Source organism: Girardinichthys multiradiatus, chromosome 20 (genome assembly GCF_021462225.1).
Source record: "Girardinichthys multiradiatus isolate DD_20200921_A chromosome 20, DD_fGirMul_XY1, whole genome shotgun sequence".
Taxonomy (NCBI): domain Eukaryota; kingdom Metazoa; phylum Chordata; class Actinopteri; order Cyprinodontiformes; family Goodeidae; genus Girardinichthys; species Girardinichthys multiradiatus.
Genome location: NC_061812.1, coordinates 31,303,030 through 31,318,088, shown reverse-complemented (window position 1 = coordinate 31,318,088; position 15,059 = coordinate 31,303,030). Strand labels below are relative to the sequence as shown.

The 15,059-nt window shown below is 39.8% G+C and overlaps 1 protein-coding gene across 1 annotated transcript in view; it reads left to right on the top strand.

The window, feature by feature from the left end:
- The window catches only part of mapkapk2a (MAPK activated protein kinase 2a), a 50,157-nt gene that overhangs the window by 21,157 nt on the left and 13,941 nt on the right, over positions 1 to 15,059 (top strand). The window contains exons 2-5 of the mRNA XM_047348839.1: positions 1,777 to 1,916; positions 14,164 to 14,228; positions 14,375 to 14,454; positions 14,578 to 14,704. Coding sequence (XP_047204795.1) covers positions 1,777 to 1,916; positions 14,164 to 14,228; positions 14,375 to 14,454; positions 14,578 to 14,704 — 412 coding nt within the window. The remainder of the gene's footprint in view (positions 1 to 1,776; positions 1,917 to 14,163; positions 14,229 to 14,374; positions 14,455 to 14,577; positions 14,705 to 15,059) is intronic.

Here is a 15,059-nt window from a genome sequence, read left to right as displayed (position 1 = left end):
TCTGACAACCAGATTATTCAGAAAACATTCATTTGGCTAGAAACTAACTTAAGCTGCTTGGAAGGTCATGGCTCTTGGAAAAGGGAGCAAACTTCTAGTGTCTTCAACATGTAGAGACGATAGAAATGTCTCCCAAAAGTCCAAAGTACAGCTACATTTAGCAATTAGTACTCTTTTTGGTGGTCGAGGTATCCCTGCATTATTTTTACTGTCTTCTGCTTGTGTCTGAAGCTTGAATTTGAGACATTTAATCTGACTGACATTGAATTAAATTTAAAAATACTTAATTAATTCTAAAGAAAAATGAAATATTGCAGTAACTCATACTATCCAAGATTTTTCAAAGATTCACTGTAGGATCTCCCTTTGTGTTCTGTAATGCAGCATAATTTTGGTAATTTATTTGTAAATCAACATTTTTTGACATATTATATGTTATTACCTAAGCTTAGTTGATTGGCCACTTCTAGTAAGACTGGTTTAGCACATTATTGTCTGTAAATTACCATTAATCATTACCATTTTGTTAATTGATGCTGATTTTTCAGTGCTTTAAATACTTTAAACCTGCAACCTCTAAAAGGTTCAGCTTGAATTGTTACTTTCTCATCTACCGTTTGGACAGCTAGAGCTTTTTAATCCTGTTTTTCCTCTGGAAAGTGGTGGTTTATGAGCATCCAGTTCCACTGACTGGTCTGTGTTGTGAAAAACCAGAGACCAGAGGGGAAACGTTTTGCTCAGTGGAATGAAGCCTATTCTGTTGTATTATGACAGTGGGCAGGGTTGGAATGTAACATAACAAAGTAGACTGTGGCTCATTGTCACGGCTACATTTTTTCATTTGCCGCATTTATTTTCACCCATGAGAATAAAAAAAAAAAAGTTGTTATTTATGGGGTTGATATCTCAATATAAAAATGTGTACATAAACTTATTTAGCTTTTGCTTTTGTTAATCATACAGCCTATACTTTAATCAGTATTAGTTCAAGGCTTACAAATAAAATATACCATAAAAGACTGTAGATAAATGCACAAGTATGATTGGTACAATAATAATTAAAAATTGTATTTTTTAGTTTAAAGACCACACTGTCTGGTTGAAAGACTTCAAGCATGTTCATGTTTTTTTTTTATTTCCTCCTACTTACAGACTGATGTTCAGATCCTTATTTAAACAACCAACAGTTTTTTTTCTACTATTGGATAGACTGTCCACTGTTTACTCTTCAGTACACCTAATTTGTCAGTCTATTAAACCGAAAACATGACAAACTGCCTTTTTGACTTGTCATTGAATGGGCATAGGTGTATGTATCTTTTAATGTATATGTTTTGATGGACATGGAAGCTACTAACCTATATTAAATGACTGGTTGAAATCCATCTAGTTTTCACAAGGCCAGCGGCAGAAACAACATCCACTGCTGTTGAGGGATGTGTTGACCAAGTGCCGCAGACAGAGGGGGCTACTTGTACACAAGTCTGAATGGAAAAAATACTCATGTATTTTTGACCTTTCTCCATCTGGTGGCAGCACAACACTCCTATTTGCAAGTGTTGGGTTTCACCTTGTCTCTTATTATTTTATTTTTACCTCTTGTTAAGGTGCAACATTCTGTCATAAGGCGGTAACTTTTTCCTTTTAAAATCTCTGACTTTAGCCTTTTTACCTGTGACTGCTGGTTTTTTATGTAATCTAGGTTTTTCAAAGTGCAGTACAAATAAATCTGTTGTTCATCACACTTACTCTTTATTGTTTTGTTTTCATGGCCAGATGCTGCAGGACTGTCCCAAGGCACGCAGAGAAGTGGAGCTTCACTGGAGGGCGTCCCCGTGTGCCAATATTGTGCGCATTGTTGATGTTTATGAGAATCTCTATCAAAGCAAGAAGTGTCTGCTTATTGTCATGGAGTGGTGAGTGCACAGGTTCACTACACACACCATCACTCAATAGCTGGTCTTCTTACAGTTTGTGAATCAGTTTTAGTGTTTTTTGTTTTTGTTTTTCCAGTTTCTGTTTTAGCTGAAAACTCACATTTATTGCTCCAAGTCTCTAACATGTCATGAAATATCAGTTCAAATTTGTTGTTCTAATATCACTTTTCTATCATATAATCTCAAATACATATTTTCATGTCGTGTTTTTCATGTTTAAGTTTTAAAACTCACAGAGCTTGACCTTGATTTGACCTGAACATCAGCATTAAACAATCCATCAAACATTTTTTGCAGGATTTAAATGAACAAGATCAGGTCACAATTATCTGTACAGGTCCTTCTCAAAATATTAGCATATTGTGATAAAGTTAATTATTTTCCATAATGTCATGATGAAAATTTAACATTCATATATTTTAGATTCATTGCACACTAACTGAAATATTTCAGGTCTTTTATTGTCTTAATACGGATGATTGTGGCATACAGCTCATGAAAACCCAAAATTCCTATCTCACAAAATTAGCATATTTCATCCGACCAATAAAAGAAAAGTGTTTTTAATACAAAAAACGTCAACCTTCAAATAATCATGTACAGTTATGCACTCGATACTTGGTCGGGAATCCTTTGGCAGAAATGACTGCTTCAATGCGGCGTGGCATGGAGGCAATCAGCCTGTGGCACTGCTGAGGTCTTATGGAGGCCCAGGATGCTTCGATAGCGGCCTTTAGCTCATCCAGAGTGTTGGGTCTTGAGTCTCTCAACGTTCTCTTCACAATATCCCACAGATTCTCTATGGGTTCAGGTCAGGAGAGTTGGCAGGCCAATTGAGCACAGTGATACCATGGTCAGTAAACCATTTACCAGTGGTTTTGGCACTGTGAGCAGGTACCAGGTCGTGCTGAAAAATGAAATCTTCATCTCCATAAAGCTTTTCAGCAGATGGAAGCATGAAGAGCTCCAAAATCTCCTGATAGCTAGCTGCATTGACCCTGCCCTTGATAAAACACAGTGGACCAACACCAGCAGCTGACACGGCACCCCGGACCATCACTGACTGTGGGTACTTGACACTGGACTTCTGGCATTTTGGCATTTCCTTCTCCCCAGTCTTCCTCCAGACTCTGGCACCTTGATTTCTGAATGACATGCAGAATTTGCTTTCATCCGAAAAAAGTACTTTGGACCACTGAGCAACAGTCCAGTGCTGCTTCTCTGTAGCCCAGGTCAGGCGCTTCTGCCGCTGTTTCTGGTTCAAAAGTGGCTTGACCTGGGGAATGCGGCACCTGTAGCCCATTTCCTGCACACGCCTGTGCACGGTGGCTCTGGATGTTTCTACTCCAGACTCAGTCCACTGCTTCCGCAGGTCCCCCAAGGTCTGGAATCGGCCCTTCTCCACAATCTTCCTCAGGGTCCGGTCACCTCTTCTCGTTGTGCAGCGTTTTCTGCCACACTTTTTCCTTCCCACAGACTTCCCACTGAGGTGCCTTGATACAGCTCTCTGGGAACAGCCTATTCGTTCAGAAATTTATTTCTGTGTCTTACCCTCTTGCTTGAGGGTGTCAATAGTGGCCTTCTGGACAGCAGTCAGGTCGGCAGTCTTACCCATGATTGGGGTTTTGAGTGATGAACCAGGCTGGGAGTTTTAAAGGCCTCAGGAATCTTTTGCAGGTGTTTAGAGTTAACTCGTTGATTCAGATGATTAGGTTCATAGCTCGTTTAGAGATCCTTTTAATGATATGCTAATTTTGTGAGATAGGAATTTTGGGTTTTCATGAGCTGTATGCCAAAATCATCCGTATTAAGACAATAAAAGACCTGAAATATTTCAGTTAGTGTGCAATGAATCGAAAATATATGAATGTTAAATTTTCATCATTACATTATGGAAAATAATGAACTTTATCACAATATGCTAATATTTTGAGAAGGACCTGTATATGTTTACCAATAAGTTCATTTAAAAAACTGATCTTAGCTCTGTTTTCGCTTAGTTTATTGGCCAAACCATCTGTATAGCTGTATTCAGACATCCCTTTTAGAGTTGCGATTCCTAATTCTAACCTACAAATTTTGAATAATGTTAATAATACTCTGCCTGGCCAAAACAAAAGGTCACACACTCAAACATTTTGTTGGACCGCCTTTAAATACAGCACTCATTCATTGTGTCATTGTTTCAATAAAATTTTATAACTGCTTTTGTATTTTTTTTCTGCAACATTCTGGACCGTTCTCAACCCAATTTTAGTAGTTTCTGCAATCTCCTTAGATCTTTCCTCTTCTATATGCCTGCTATTGATTTGATCCCTTTTTAAACAGACTGACATCTCTTCCGCAACCACATGATTTCTCTCAACATAGTTCGTTAAATCGTTAAAGCGACCTTTTTTTTTAGCCAGGTAGTGTACATTTTTATTGAATAATAAGTTTTTGTCAATATAATAATATAAGTTTCTGGGAATGACAAACATCCGGATGATTTAGCGACTTGACTGGTCAGTTGGGTTCAAATTGCTCAGCTTTATTCTGAAATTACTGCCGTCTAATAAACTCCAACTGAGCTCTGGCAGCATGTGATTCTTTCACAGTTTCAACGGGTCACGTGTTTAGATTCATTACACCCCCAGCTCAGCACACATACCCAGCTGCATTCGCTGTAGTGAGTGGTTCCGAATAGGAAGATAAAGATCTAAGTTGCTTGCTAAAGAGGAATATGCCAGCTGTATCTGTCTGTTTTTTTTTCCATTGAGCATTTGGTTTGTAATCACTTTCACGAATCAACATTTGATGGTTTAATTAGGTATTCACAGGTTTGTTTTCTTAGTTAGATGCCATGTTTCATTCGTTTTTATTTTGTATAGCATCAGAATCAGCTTTATTCGCCAAGCTTGTGCACAAAACAAAGAATCTGACTACAAATTTGCAATAAAAACATTCTAAATATAGATATAGAGAAAGTTAAATATTGTTTTTTCTCTATGAATATATATCTATGCAGTGTTTTCACTAAAAAGGAAGACACGGTTGAATTAACGCAAATATGCATGGTATCGATCTGGGTTCTTTGATTATGTGTTCATCAGAGACTGGGGAAAGAAACTGTTTCTGTGGCAGCTGGTTTTAGCAGACAGCGCTCTGTAGCTCCAACCTGAAGGTAAAAGTCTAAACAGTTTGTGTCCAGGATTTGTGGGATCTGCAGAAATGTTAGTTGCCCTTTTCCTGACCCTAGACCTGTACAGGTCCTAGATGGAGGGGTCCTATCCGCAGACCTAATTGTTTGATACAGTTTGGACCTGTTCTGTTTTGTAGATGAACGAAACCACACAGTGATAGATGGGCTCAGAACAGACTGAATTATGGCAGTGTAGAAGATTACCAGCAGCTCCTGTTGAAGGTTGTAGTTCTTGAGTTGCTGCAGGAAGTACAGTCTCTCCTGGGTCTTCTGACGAAATGCTTGTTCCTAGGAACTGGAAGTGATTCATAAACGAAACAGTGATGTTGAGGAGGCTGAGGGGAAGCAGTGTGGTGGGTTGTTCTCCAGAAGTCCATAATCATCTCCATTCTCTTGAGCGGATTAAGCTCCAGGAGGTTCTGACTGTACCAGCGGACCAGACAATCCACATCGCTGTCTGCATGCGGACTCGTCTTTGAGAGGACATTTTATGTGGTGGACACTTGCACATATTTCCTCCTTGAATATTCTAAGAAAAATGTATCCGGTTTTTGCCAGGACTGATGATTTTTCTTAAAAATCTGGTCACCCACTCAACATGTGTGTGAATAATACAGATCTCACATGTCCATTTGTATAAAAAATGCTTCACACGATGGCTGATGCACCCAACTTTGATGATCAGTCATGAGAAGCCCAACATTGTAAGTGTCCAACTCCATATCCTGCAAATGTGACACTGACCAAACAAGTGAGTCAGTTACACTATGCAATGTTTTTCTTTGTTACCCATTTAAGTTTTCGACTTTTAAAAGGCGTATACATATCTTATGTGATCACAGCTTAGCATAGGGGCTTTAGTTCTAGTAGTAAGTTCTTTTTACAGGTCGGTGTAGTTTGGTTTGAAGCGTAATAAAATCTCCCTCCCTCCTCAGTCTAACAAACATGCACACGCAACACGCATACACAAACTCAAAATTCCCATATGTATAGGGAATGCTGCAGCATGAGTAGTCATTGCTTTAAAAATAAATAAATATTATATGTTCCCAGTGTTATTTCCGACACAGTATTAAGTTACTATACAGTGTTTCCTCCACAGTGTAAAGTTATTCAGTGTTAACTTACTAAGTTACTCAAATAGTAAATATTTTTAAACTAAAAGCATCCTTAAAGAAAAGCGTAACATACAAAGTAAAACATAATCATTGAAAACTATTGTACATTATATTGTCGGGTGGGAGGTCTGATTCAGACCTTAATGAATTGTTATCTGTGACCAGTTCAGCTTTACTGTGAATGGAAAAAACCTCCTACATCTCTACATGTTTCAATGGTGAGTTTTAACAGTTGTCTAGGTCATATGTTCAGACACAGCAAAGACTTACTATTATGGATGCACCGATATCTAAATTCAGGCCAATATCAATATCTGACCACAAAACAACCACACCACTTGCATTGCTTCTCTACCTCAGTTAGAGACCATATACAGGGGTTGGACAATGAAACTGAAACACTTGGTTTTAGACCACAATCATTTATTAGTATGGTGTAGGGCCTCCTTTTGCGGCCAATACAGCGTCAATTCGTCTTGGGAATGACATATACAAGTCCTGCACAGTGGTCAGAGGGATTTTAAGCCATTCTTCTTGCAGGATAGTGGCCAGGTCACTACGTGATACTGGTGGAGGAAAACGTGGGCATGCAACAGTCTGGGTGGTACGCTTCTTTGGGGCTTCTCCACACCGTAACTCTCCCGGATGTGGGGAAAACAGTAAAGGTGGACTCATCAGAGAACAATATATGTTTCACATTGTCCACAGCCCGAGATTTGCTCCTTGCACCATTGAAACCCACGTTTGGCATTGGCATGAGTGACCAAAGGTTTGGCTATAACAGCCCGGCCGTGTATATTGACCCTGTGGAGCTCCCAACGGACAGTTATGGTGGAAACAGGAGAGTTGTGGTGCACATTTAATTCTGCCATGATTTGGGCAGCCGTGGTTTTATGTTTTTTGGATACAATCCGGGTTAGCACCCGAACATCCCTTTCAGACAGCTTCCTCTTGCGTCCACAGTTAATCCTGTTGGATGTGGTTCGTCCTTCTTGGTGGTATGCTGACATTACCCTGGATACCGAGGCTCTTGATACATCACAAAGACTTGCTGTCTTGGTCACAGATGCACCAGCAAGACGTGCACCAACAATTTGTCCTCTTTTGAACTTTGGTATGTCATCCATAATGTTGTGTGCATTTCAATATTTTGAGCAAAACTGTGCTCTTACCCTGCTAATTAAACCTTCACATTCTGCACTTACTGGTGCAATGTGCAATCAATGAAGACTGGCTACCAGGCTGGTCCAATTTAGCCATGAAACCTCCCACACTAAAATGACAGGTGTTTCAGTTTTATTGTCCAACCCCTGTAGTTCTGCACTGCATCACTACAGGTCCTTCTCAAAAAATTAGGATATTGTGATAAAGTTCATTATTTTCTATAATGTAATGATGAAAATTTAATATTCATATATTTTAGATTCATTGCACACTAACTGAAATATTTCAGGTCTTTTATTGTCTTAATATGGATGATTTTGGCATACAGCTAATGAAAACCCACAATTCCTATCTCACAAAATTAGCATATTTCATCCGACCAATAAAAGAAAAGTGTTTTTAATACAAAAAACGTCAACCTTCAAATAATCATGTACAGTTATGCACTCAATACTTGGTCAGGAATCCTTTTGCAGAAATGACTGCTTCAATGCGGCGTGGCATGGAGGCAATCAGCCTGTGGCACTGCTGAGGTCTTATGGAGGCCCAGGATGCTTCGATAGTGGCCTTTAGCTCATCCAGAGTGTTGGGTCTTGAGTCTCTCAACGTTCTCTTCACAATATCCCACAGATTCTCTATGGGGTTCAGGTCAGGAGAGCTGGCAGGCCAATTGAGCACAGTGATACCATGGTCAGTAAACCATTTACCAGTGGTTTTGGCACTGTGAGCAGGTGCCAGGTCGTGCTGAAAAATGAAATCTTCATCTCCATAAAGCTTTTCAGCAGATGGAAGCATGAAGTGCTCCAAAATCTCCTGATAGCTAGCTGCATTGACCCTGCCCTTGATAAAACACAGTGGACCAACACCAGCAGCTGACACGGCACCCCAGACCATCACTGACTGTGGATACTTGACACTGGACTTCTGGCATTTTGGCATTTCCTTCTCCCCAGTCTTCCTCCAGACTCTGGCACCTTGATTTCCGAATGACATGCAGAATTTGCTTTCATCCGAAAAAAGTACTTTGGACCACTGAGCAACAGTCCAGTGCTGCTTCTCTGTAGCCCAGGTCTGGGGAATGCGGCACCTGTAGCCCATTTCCTGCACACGCCTGTGCACGGTGGCTCTGGATGTTTCTACTCCAGACTCAGTCCACTGCTTCCGCAGGTCCCCCAAGGTCTGGAATCGGCCCTTCTCCACAATCTTCCTCCGGGTCCGGTCACCTCTTCTCGTTGTGCAGCGTTTTCTGCCACACTTTTTCCTTCCCACAGACATCCCACTGAGGTGCCTTGATACAGCACTCTGGGAACAGCCTATTCGTTCAGAAATTTCTTTCTGTGTCTTACCCTCTTGCTTGAGGGTGTCAATAGTGGCCTTCTGGACAGCAGTCAGGTTGGCAGTCTTACCCATGATTGGGGTTTTGAGTGATGAACCAGGCTGGGAGTTTTAAAGGCCTCAGGAATCTTTTGCAGGTGTTTAGAGTTAACTCGTTGATTCAGATGATTAGGTTCATAGCTCGTTTAGAGACCCTTTTAATGATATGCTAATTTTGTGAGATAGGAATTTTGGGTTTTCATGAGCTGTACGCCAAAATCATCTGTATTAAGACAATAAAAGACCTGAAATATTTCAGTTAGTGTGCAATGAATCTAAAATATATGAATGTTAAATTTTCATCATGACATTATGGAAAATAATGAACTTCATCACAATATGCTAATTTTTTGAGAAGGACCTGTATCTGTCAAACATGCCCAGACAAATACCACATGGCCAAGCACCCGCAACCCCCCCCCCCCCTTCACAAAGCTACAGCTACAAGGCGATAATAAATATCGGTTATTAATATTGGCCTAGTTTTATTTATCAGACCAATACAGATATTGGTCTGATATGTTAAAAAACGTTATAATGTTGTCAATGCCGATATATCGTGCATACTATTAAAATAAACACAATTGTATCTGAATTGTACCCGCATAAATCTAAACTGTAAAGCCTGGTTTGACTAGTAACCCAGAATATGTACATCGTGACTGTCCATGGATTTGGGTATTGCAGGATGAGGTGTAGTCCCAAGTTGACTGCATCAACTGTCGACCTGTTTTCCCGGTAGTTAAACTGCAAGCGGTCCAGCAAGAAGGCCTGTGATGTCCTTCAGGTGCTTCAACACCATTCGCTTAAAGAATTTCATGACCACAGACATGACAAGCCTGTAGTCATTTAATTCTTTGATGCTGGGTCTCTTGGGTACTGGGATGATGGTGGAGTGTTTGAATCAGGAGGGAACCTCACATAGCTCCTGTGACTTGTTGAAGATCTCAGTCAAGATGGCTGCCAGTTGGTCGCTACAGGCTCTCATTTACCTTCTTCCCCAAGGCAATACCTTCCAACAATTTAACATCCATTTTCATTGTCATCCTGATGATGCCCAGCTCTCTGTCTTGTGAGCCACGTTCCACACCCTTCCCTAACCCCATGCCTATCTTAAATAAACTCTTGGTTCACCTCCAACCTCCTTAAACTGAACAATGACAAAACTGAGATCCTTCTTGGGAACCAAATCTGTATTGTCCAAACTGACAGTTTCTCCCCTTTCATTTGATGGGTCTACACTCTCACCCTCACCTCAGGTTGAGAGTCTGGATGTCATCTTCGATGGCGCTCTAACCTTCACTTCTCACATCAGTAACATTACCCGTTCTGCTTATTTTCATCTACACGATATTAATTGTCTTCATCCCTCTATTCCCGTACACCGCATTTATTCTTGTCAATAGCCTTGTCACCTTCCCCATTGATTAGTGTCAGTAATTTTTCTTTGATTTTCCTCAGAAATCCCTACACACGTTTCAAATGGTTTAGATTAATTACCCAAACCCCCTATTTTCATCACATCACCCCAGTCTTACAGCAGCTCCCCTGGCTCCCTGTTAAATTCAAATACCATTTAAAATTCTTCTGTATACATTCAAGGCTAACTACAACCTCACTGCACCCTGCATTTCTGATCTCCTTTGCATTTCTGCTCCCTCCCGCATTCCTTGGATCTTTATCCTACTTTCACTTTACTGTACCTCCTGCCCGCCACAGCACCACAGGGAGCTTTCTCTGGGGTTCTCTCCCTCTGAAAATTTGCTGACACACTTTATTTGTTTATGTCTAAGCTCAGAAGCCATCTGTTTAAGAGTGCTTACTCACTGTGATTGCCTTGATCCATTAACTTTTAATTTGTATGGATTTTATCTTGTTTTATTGTCGTTACTCTGATTGTACAGTGTCTTTTAAGTGCTCTGAAAGGCGCTTTTAAATAAAATGCATTATTATTATTATTGTTCACAGATGTTAGTGTTAAGGAGGCAAAGTTTAAACTGTCAAATGTGAAAATTATTCAGGTTAATTATTGTAAATTTGCTCAGCATGACCTTGGTGCATAATGACCCATTTCCTCTAAACAACCTTGCTGTTATTTCCTTTCTATTTCCACCTTGTTGCATTTAAAACCACCAAACCCCATTTAGTTGTCACACGTGCATTATTTTGCTGTGTGGTTGTCATTGCTGTACAAAGTCAGAGACGTGTGAGCTGACAGGCGCACATGCTGTAGTGTTGTAAGTGATGACTAATTTCCTTGAGAGATTGAATGACAATTAAAGAAAAAGGTAGTTTTTCTTATGAAATCAAAACATTTCCTAGAATATCACACTTGGCGAAACAGCAAGATTACCTGATTGTTCTTCTGTCTGACATATGAGTCATTAAGTCTGACCTGTATTTGGCTCTTTGAAGAATTGACCCATGTTGTGTAAAGGGTCGCGGTTTTAAGTCTCCTCACTAAATCAAAAAAATTCAGCACCTTCCTTATTTAAATCTACCTCTTGTAAAGCATAAATATATTTAGCTTAAACATATTAGATTACAGATGGTTTTAGCAAAGAACTTCCTAATATAAAATGTATAATCCAGACATTCTTTATATATACATATAAAACCCACAGACCAACATTATATTTGGTCTGTATTTATTAGAAATCATTAGAAATGATTAGTGCAGCACATCTGCTGCACTAATCATTAGATTAGTGCAGCAGATGTGCTGTCACTTGCGGTCTTTATTTTATCGTCTGAGATGGTAAAACATCTTCACACTGCTGATGGGATATGAAAGAGTGTAGGCTGATGTGTGTGTAAGAATGGCGTTTCATGTTTTTGCTGGTTCAGTGAGAATCGTGTACCTGCTCTCCACCGTTAATCAAAATCCTCACCTTTTTGTAAAACATAATTCATGCTTTTGTCAACAGTTTTAAGGAGCGTGGAGGAAGAGCGTGGGTTAAGCGACTTCAAGAATATCTACTTCCTCTGAAATATGTTAGAAAAAAAAAAAAGATTTGCATAAAAGATGGTTGCGTTGCAGCTTAAGGTTTCTGGTGTCCGTTTCTCAGAATGCAAAATTTAACCGGTGCTGAAGTTTGAAGTGTGCTGCGGTTTTGCAGGGGGGTCCCTCAGCTCTAATTCTGGGTCTGGCTCTCCGGTAACCACTCGTAACTCTGAGGAATCAGTCTTTGGTGACTTGAGTCTTTCAGCAGATGTGAAATTGGTATTGACGATTTGATATGAAACTCTTGCTGTCATAGCGAGCAAAAAGATTAAATGAAACTTATGGAGTTAGTTGGAGAGAGTTTTCTCATACTCAGATGAAGTAGGTAAGCATTAGTTGCACTTTTGTTAGTATTTGCTAAGACCTTGTAAAATTCTCTGGTAGTGTTCATGTGTGAGGTTGTCTTTATAATTGACCGCACCGGTGTCACTAGTCTTATATGGATTGCCGCTGAGAAGTATGCATACACTTATCAAGGGCATGAATATCTTGCTGTCAATCTAGGACAGGAGTCTCCAACTTCAGCCATCAAAAGCCCTGCATGTCTGAGACACATCTGTGGTCCAACACAGCTGAATTAATATGGTCATGCTATCAAGTTCTGCATAGGTACCATTAATTGCCCACTCTTGAGGACTGGAATGGGACACTCCTGGTTTACTGCTTGTTAAGGGTTCAATGATAATGCATCTTGACTAGAAGTTGGAGTTGGGTGCACAATCACATTTTGTGTTGATTACAAAAAGAAACGCAGTCAATATTATGCAAACAGGCTCAAACAAACACATACACACCCACTCCATTTAGATATTTGTTTTCTAGGAAGTTGCAGAGGAACTTTACATATATTTATTTTAAGTTGTATATGTATTTTTTGTAGACTTAAGCAAGGACCAGAATAATTCTGACACCACATTTGACCACTCTTCTTATCAGACTTGATAGGCCTGACATAAGTTGGTCGGTTTCCTGGCATAGACTGGGGTTTTAGGTCTTAGCTTTTCCCTTGCATTGAGTTTTGGGGTTGTTCCAGAGACTAAATTTAAGCCTGCATGATCTGTTCCCAAACAAGTTTCAATGGTGTTTGAATCATTGTCCTGTGGTAAGACCAAAGTGTGGCCAAGCGTCAACAATCAGTCTCAAACCATCATCCTCAGATGAAAGAAGAGTGGTTAGCAAAAACTGGAACAAGCTCAAGCTTAACCTCGGAAATCCTGTAACACTGGTGTTGCCGTCCACAGTGAAAAAGGTCTTACTTTACCAAGTGACTTGGGGCGTGAAGACTCCTTTAAGACTTCATTTGCAGCTAATGGACAAAGCTGTAGGGTCAAACGATACCAACATCGAGCTATTTGGCCATAATAACATAAAGAATATCAGAAGTGGTCAAAGTGAATCTTTCAAACCAAATAACATTGTACCATTAATTTATTATATTCTTGCTTTCTCTCTTGCTTTCATGAAAGATGGCAGCAGCTGTCTTTCATGCTGGGAATTCAAACGTATATGTAAATTTCCAGCGATCACACTGTTTAATGTGAAAAACCTGCTGATTAGTCAGAGAAAAGGTTGCTGCTATTAGTCACCCTGTTAAAGACCATACTTCTATTAGCTGCTGTGTTCAGACAGGTTGTGTGTATCAGTCTTTAGCAGTGTGCTCTCTAGGCTGATATAACTGGGATTCTTTCAGTAATTGCGATGAGTTGCCATATATATTTAATAATGTCTCAATTATCATATTTGTTCTCAAGATAATATACAGTATGTTCATTCAACAAATACTGGGAAAACATCTGTTCAAATTTCCAAGTTCAGATTTTATTTCACAGTGACTAAAGGGTAAAGAAGAAAAAAAACACAAATTTCTAAATAGAGAAAACCCCATTATCACGTTTTGGTCACCCGACAAACCGCAGACCACCAGTTACAGGGAAAAGGAAGTTAGAAACGAGGCTTGAGGCGTCTGTTCTTTGAAACAGCTGGTCGGTTAAAGTAGGGCTTGTGTGAAGTACTTACGAGTAGAGCGGTACCATATTTGGACATTTTTGCACTGCTTTACTTATGCAACAGATCAGAGCTTTCTGCTTTTCAGCATTTTCCTCTTTTAACTTGCACCAGGGGGTCATTTTTTGACATCCACTCCTGCTTGAAGTGACATTGAAATAACTCCTTCCTGCTGGGTTTCTGTGGTTGGATGTTGTTCTGTTGGAAGCAAACCCCATTACAGGCCTTGTGCAGATCCCCTCGATTTCACCTCACTGGTTTCTTGAATAAAAGTTTTTCTGTTTGTGTAACTCATCTCAATAACGTGTTTCGCTCTGTGGATCCCTGTATTTAGCTGCATGTATGGTTCTTCACGTCATTTATTTCATCTGTCTTCTACAGTATGGATGGGGGTGAGCTTTTCAGTCGAATCCAGGACAGAGGAGACCAGGCCTTCACAGAGAAAGGTAATACGGTTATAAACACCTAAAAATCCATCAAAATCTATTCATGGTGAGATTTTATCTGCTGCTGGAGTCACACTGTTGCGGTGCATGTTTGATACCGTCACAAGCAGTCACTCGTAACTTTGCTTAAAATATCTTTATTGTAGAGGCCTCTGATATCATGAAGAGCATAGGAGAGGCCATCCAGTTCCTACATGCAATCAATATCGCACACAGAGACGTCAAGGTTTGTTTCATATTTTAGCGTTAAATTCATTATTAAGCAGGAATTTTGCCCTTCTTTCTCCTTATAGTAAAGGAGCTAAAAGACACGTGCAGGTTCTAAAGTATTTCCATGTGCTTCCTGCAGCCCGAGAATTTACTGTATTCTTCAAAGAGGCCCAAAGCTCTCCTGAAACTCACAGACTTCGGCTTTGCCAAGGAGACGACCTCACACAACTCTTTAGACACTCCCTGCTACACACCTTACTATGTTGGTAAGAGTCTGCACCTGCATGTTCTGTTACACAAAGTCTCTACATTGTTTTTTAGGCATAGGCTGGTTTGAGATTCTCACAGTATGATGACTTTGAGTAGCAACGTTGTGGTTTCATGGCATCTACACAGAAACTTGATCTAATAGCTTTCTTATCGACAGAAAAGTATCAATTATTTCTAATGCTTCTAAAATAACGTAAGATACTGATTATTACAAACATAATTTTATTCATAGTATTTATGTATTGTTATTTGATTATGATACACAGTTAAATAAGTTAAGTAACATAAACAACATTTCCTGGTGGTTTTGGAGTTCCTACTGTACAGAAGATCAAACCTTTGGTTTTGTGC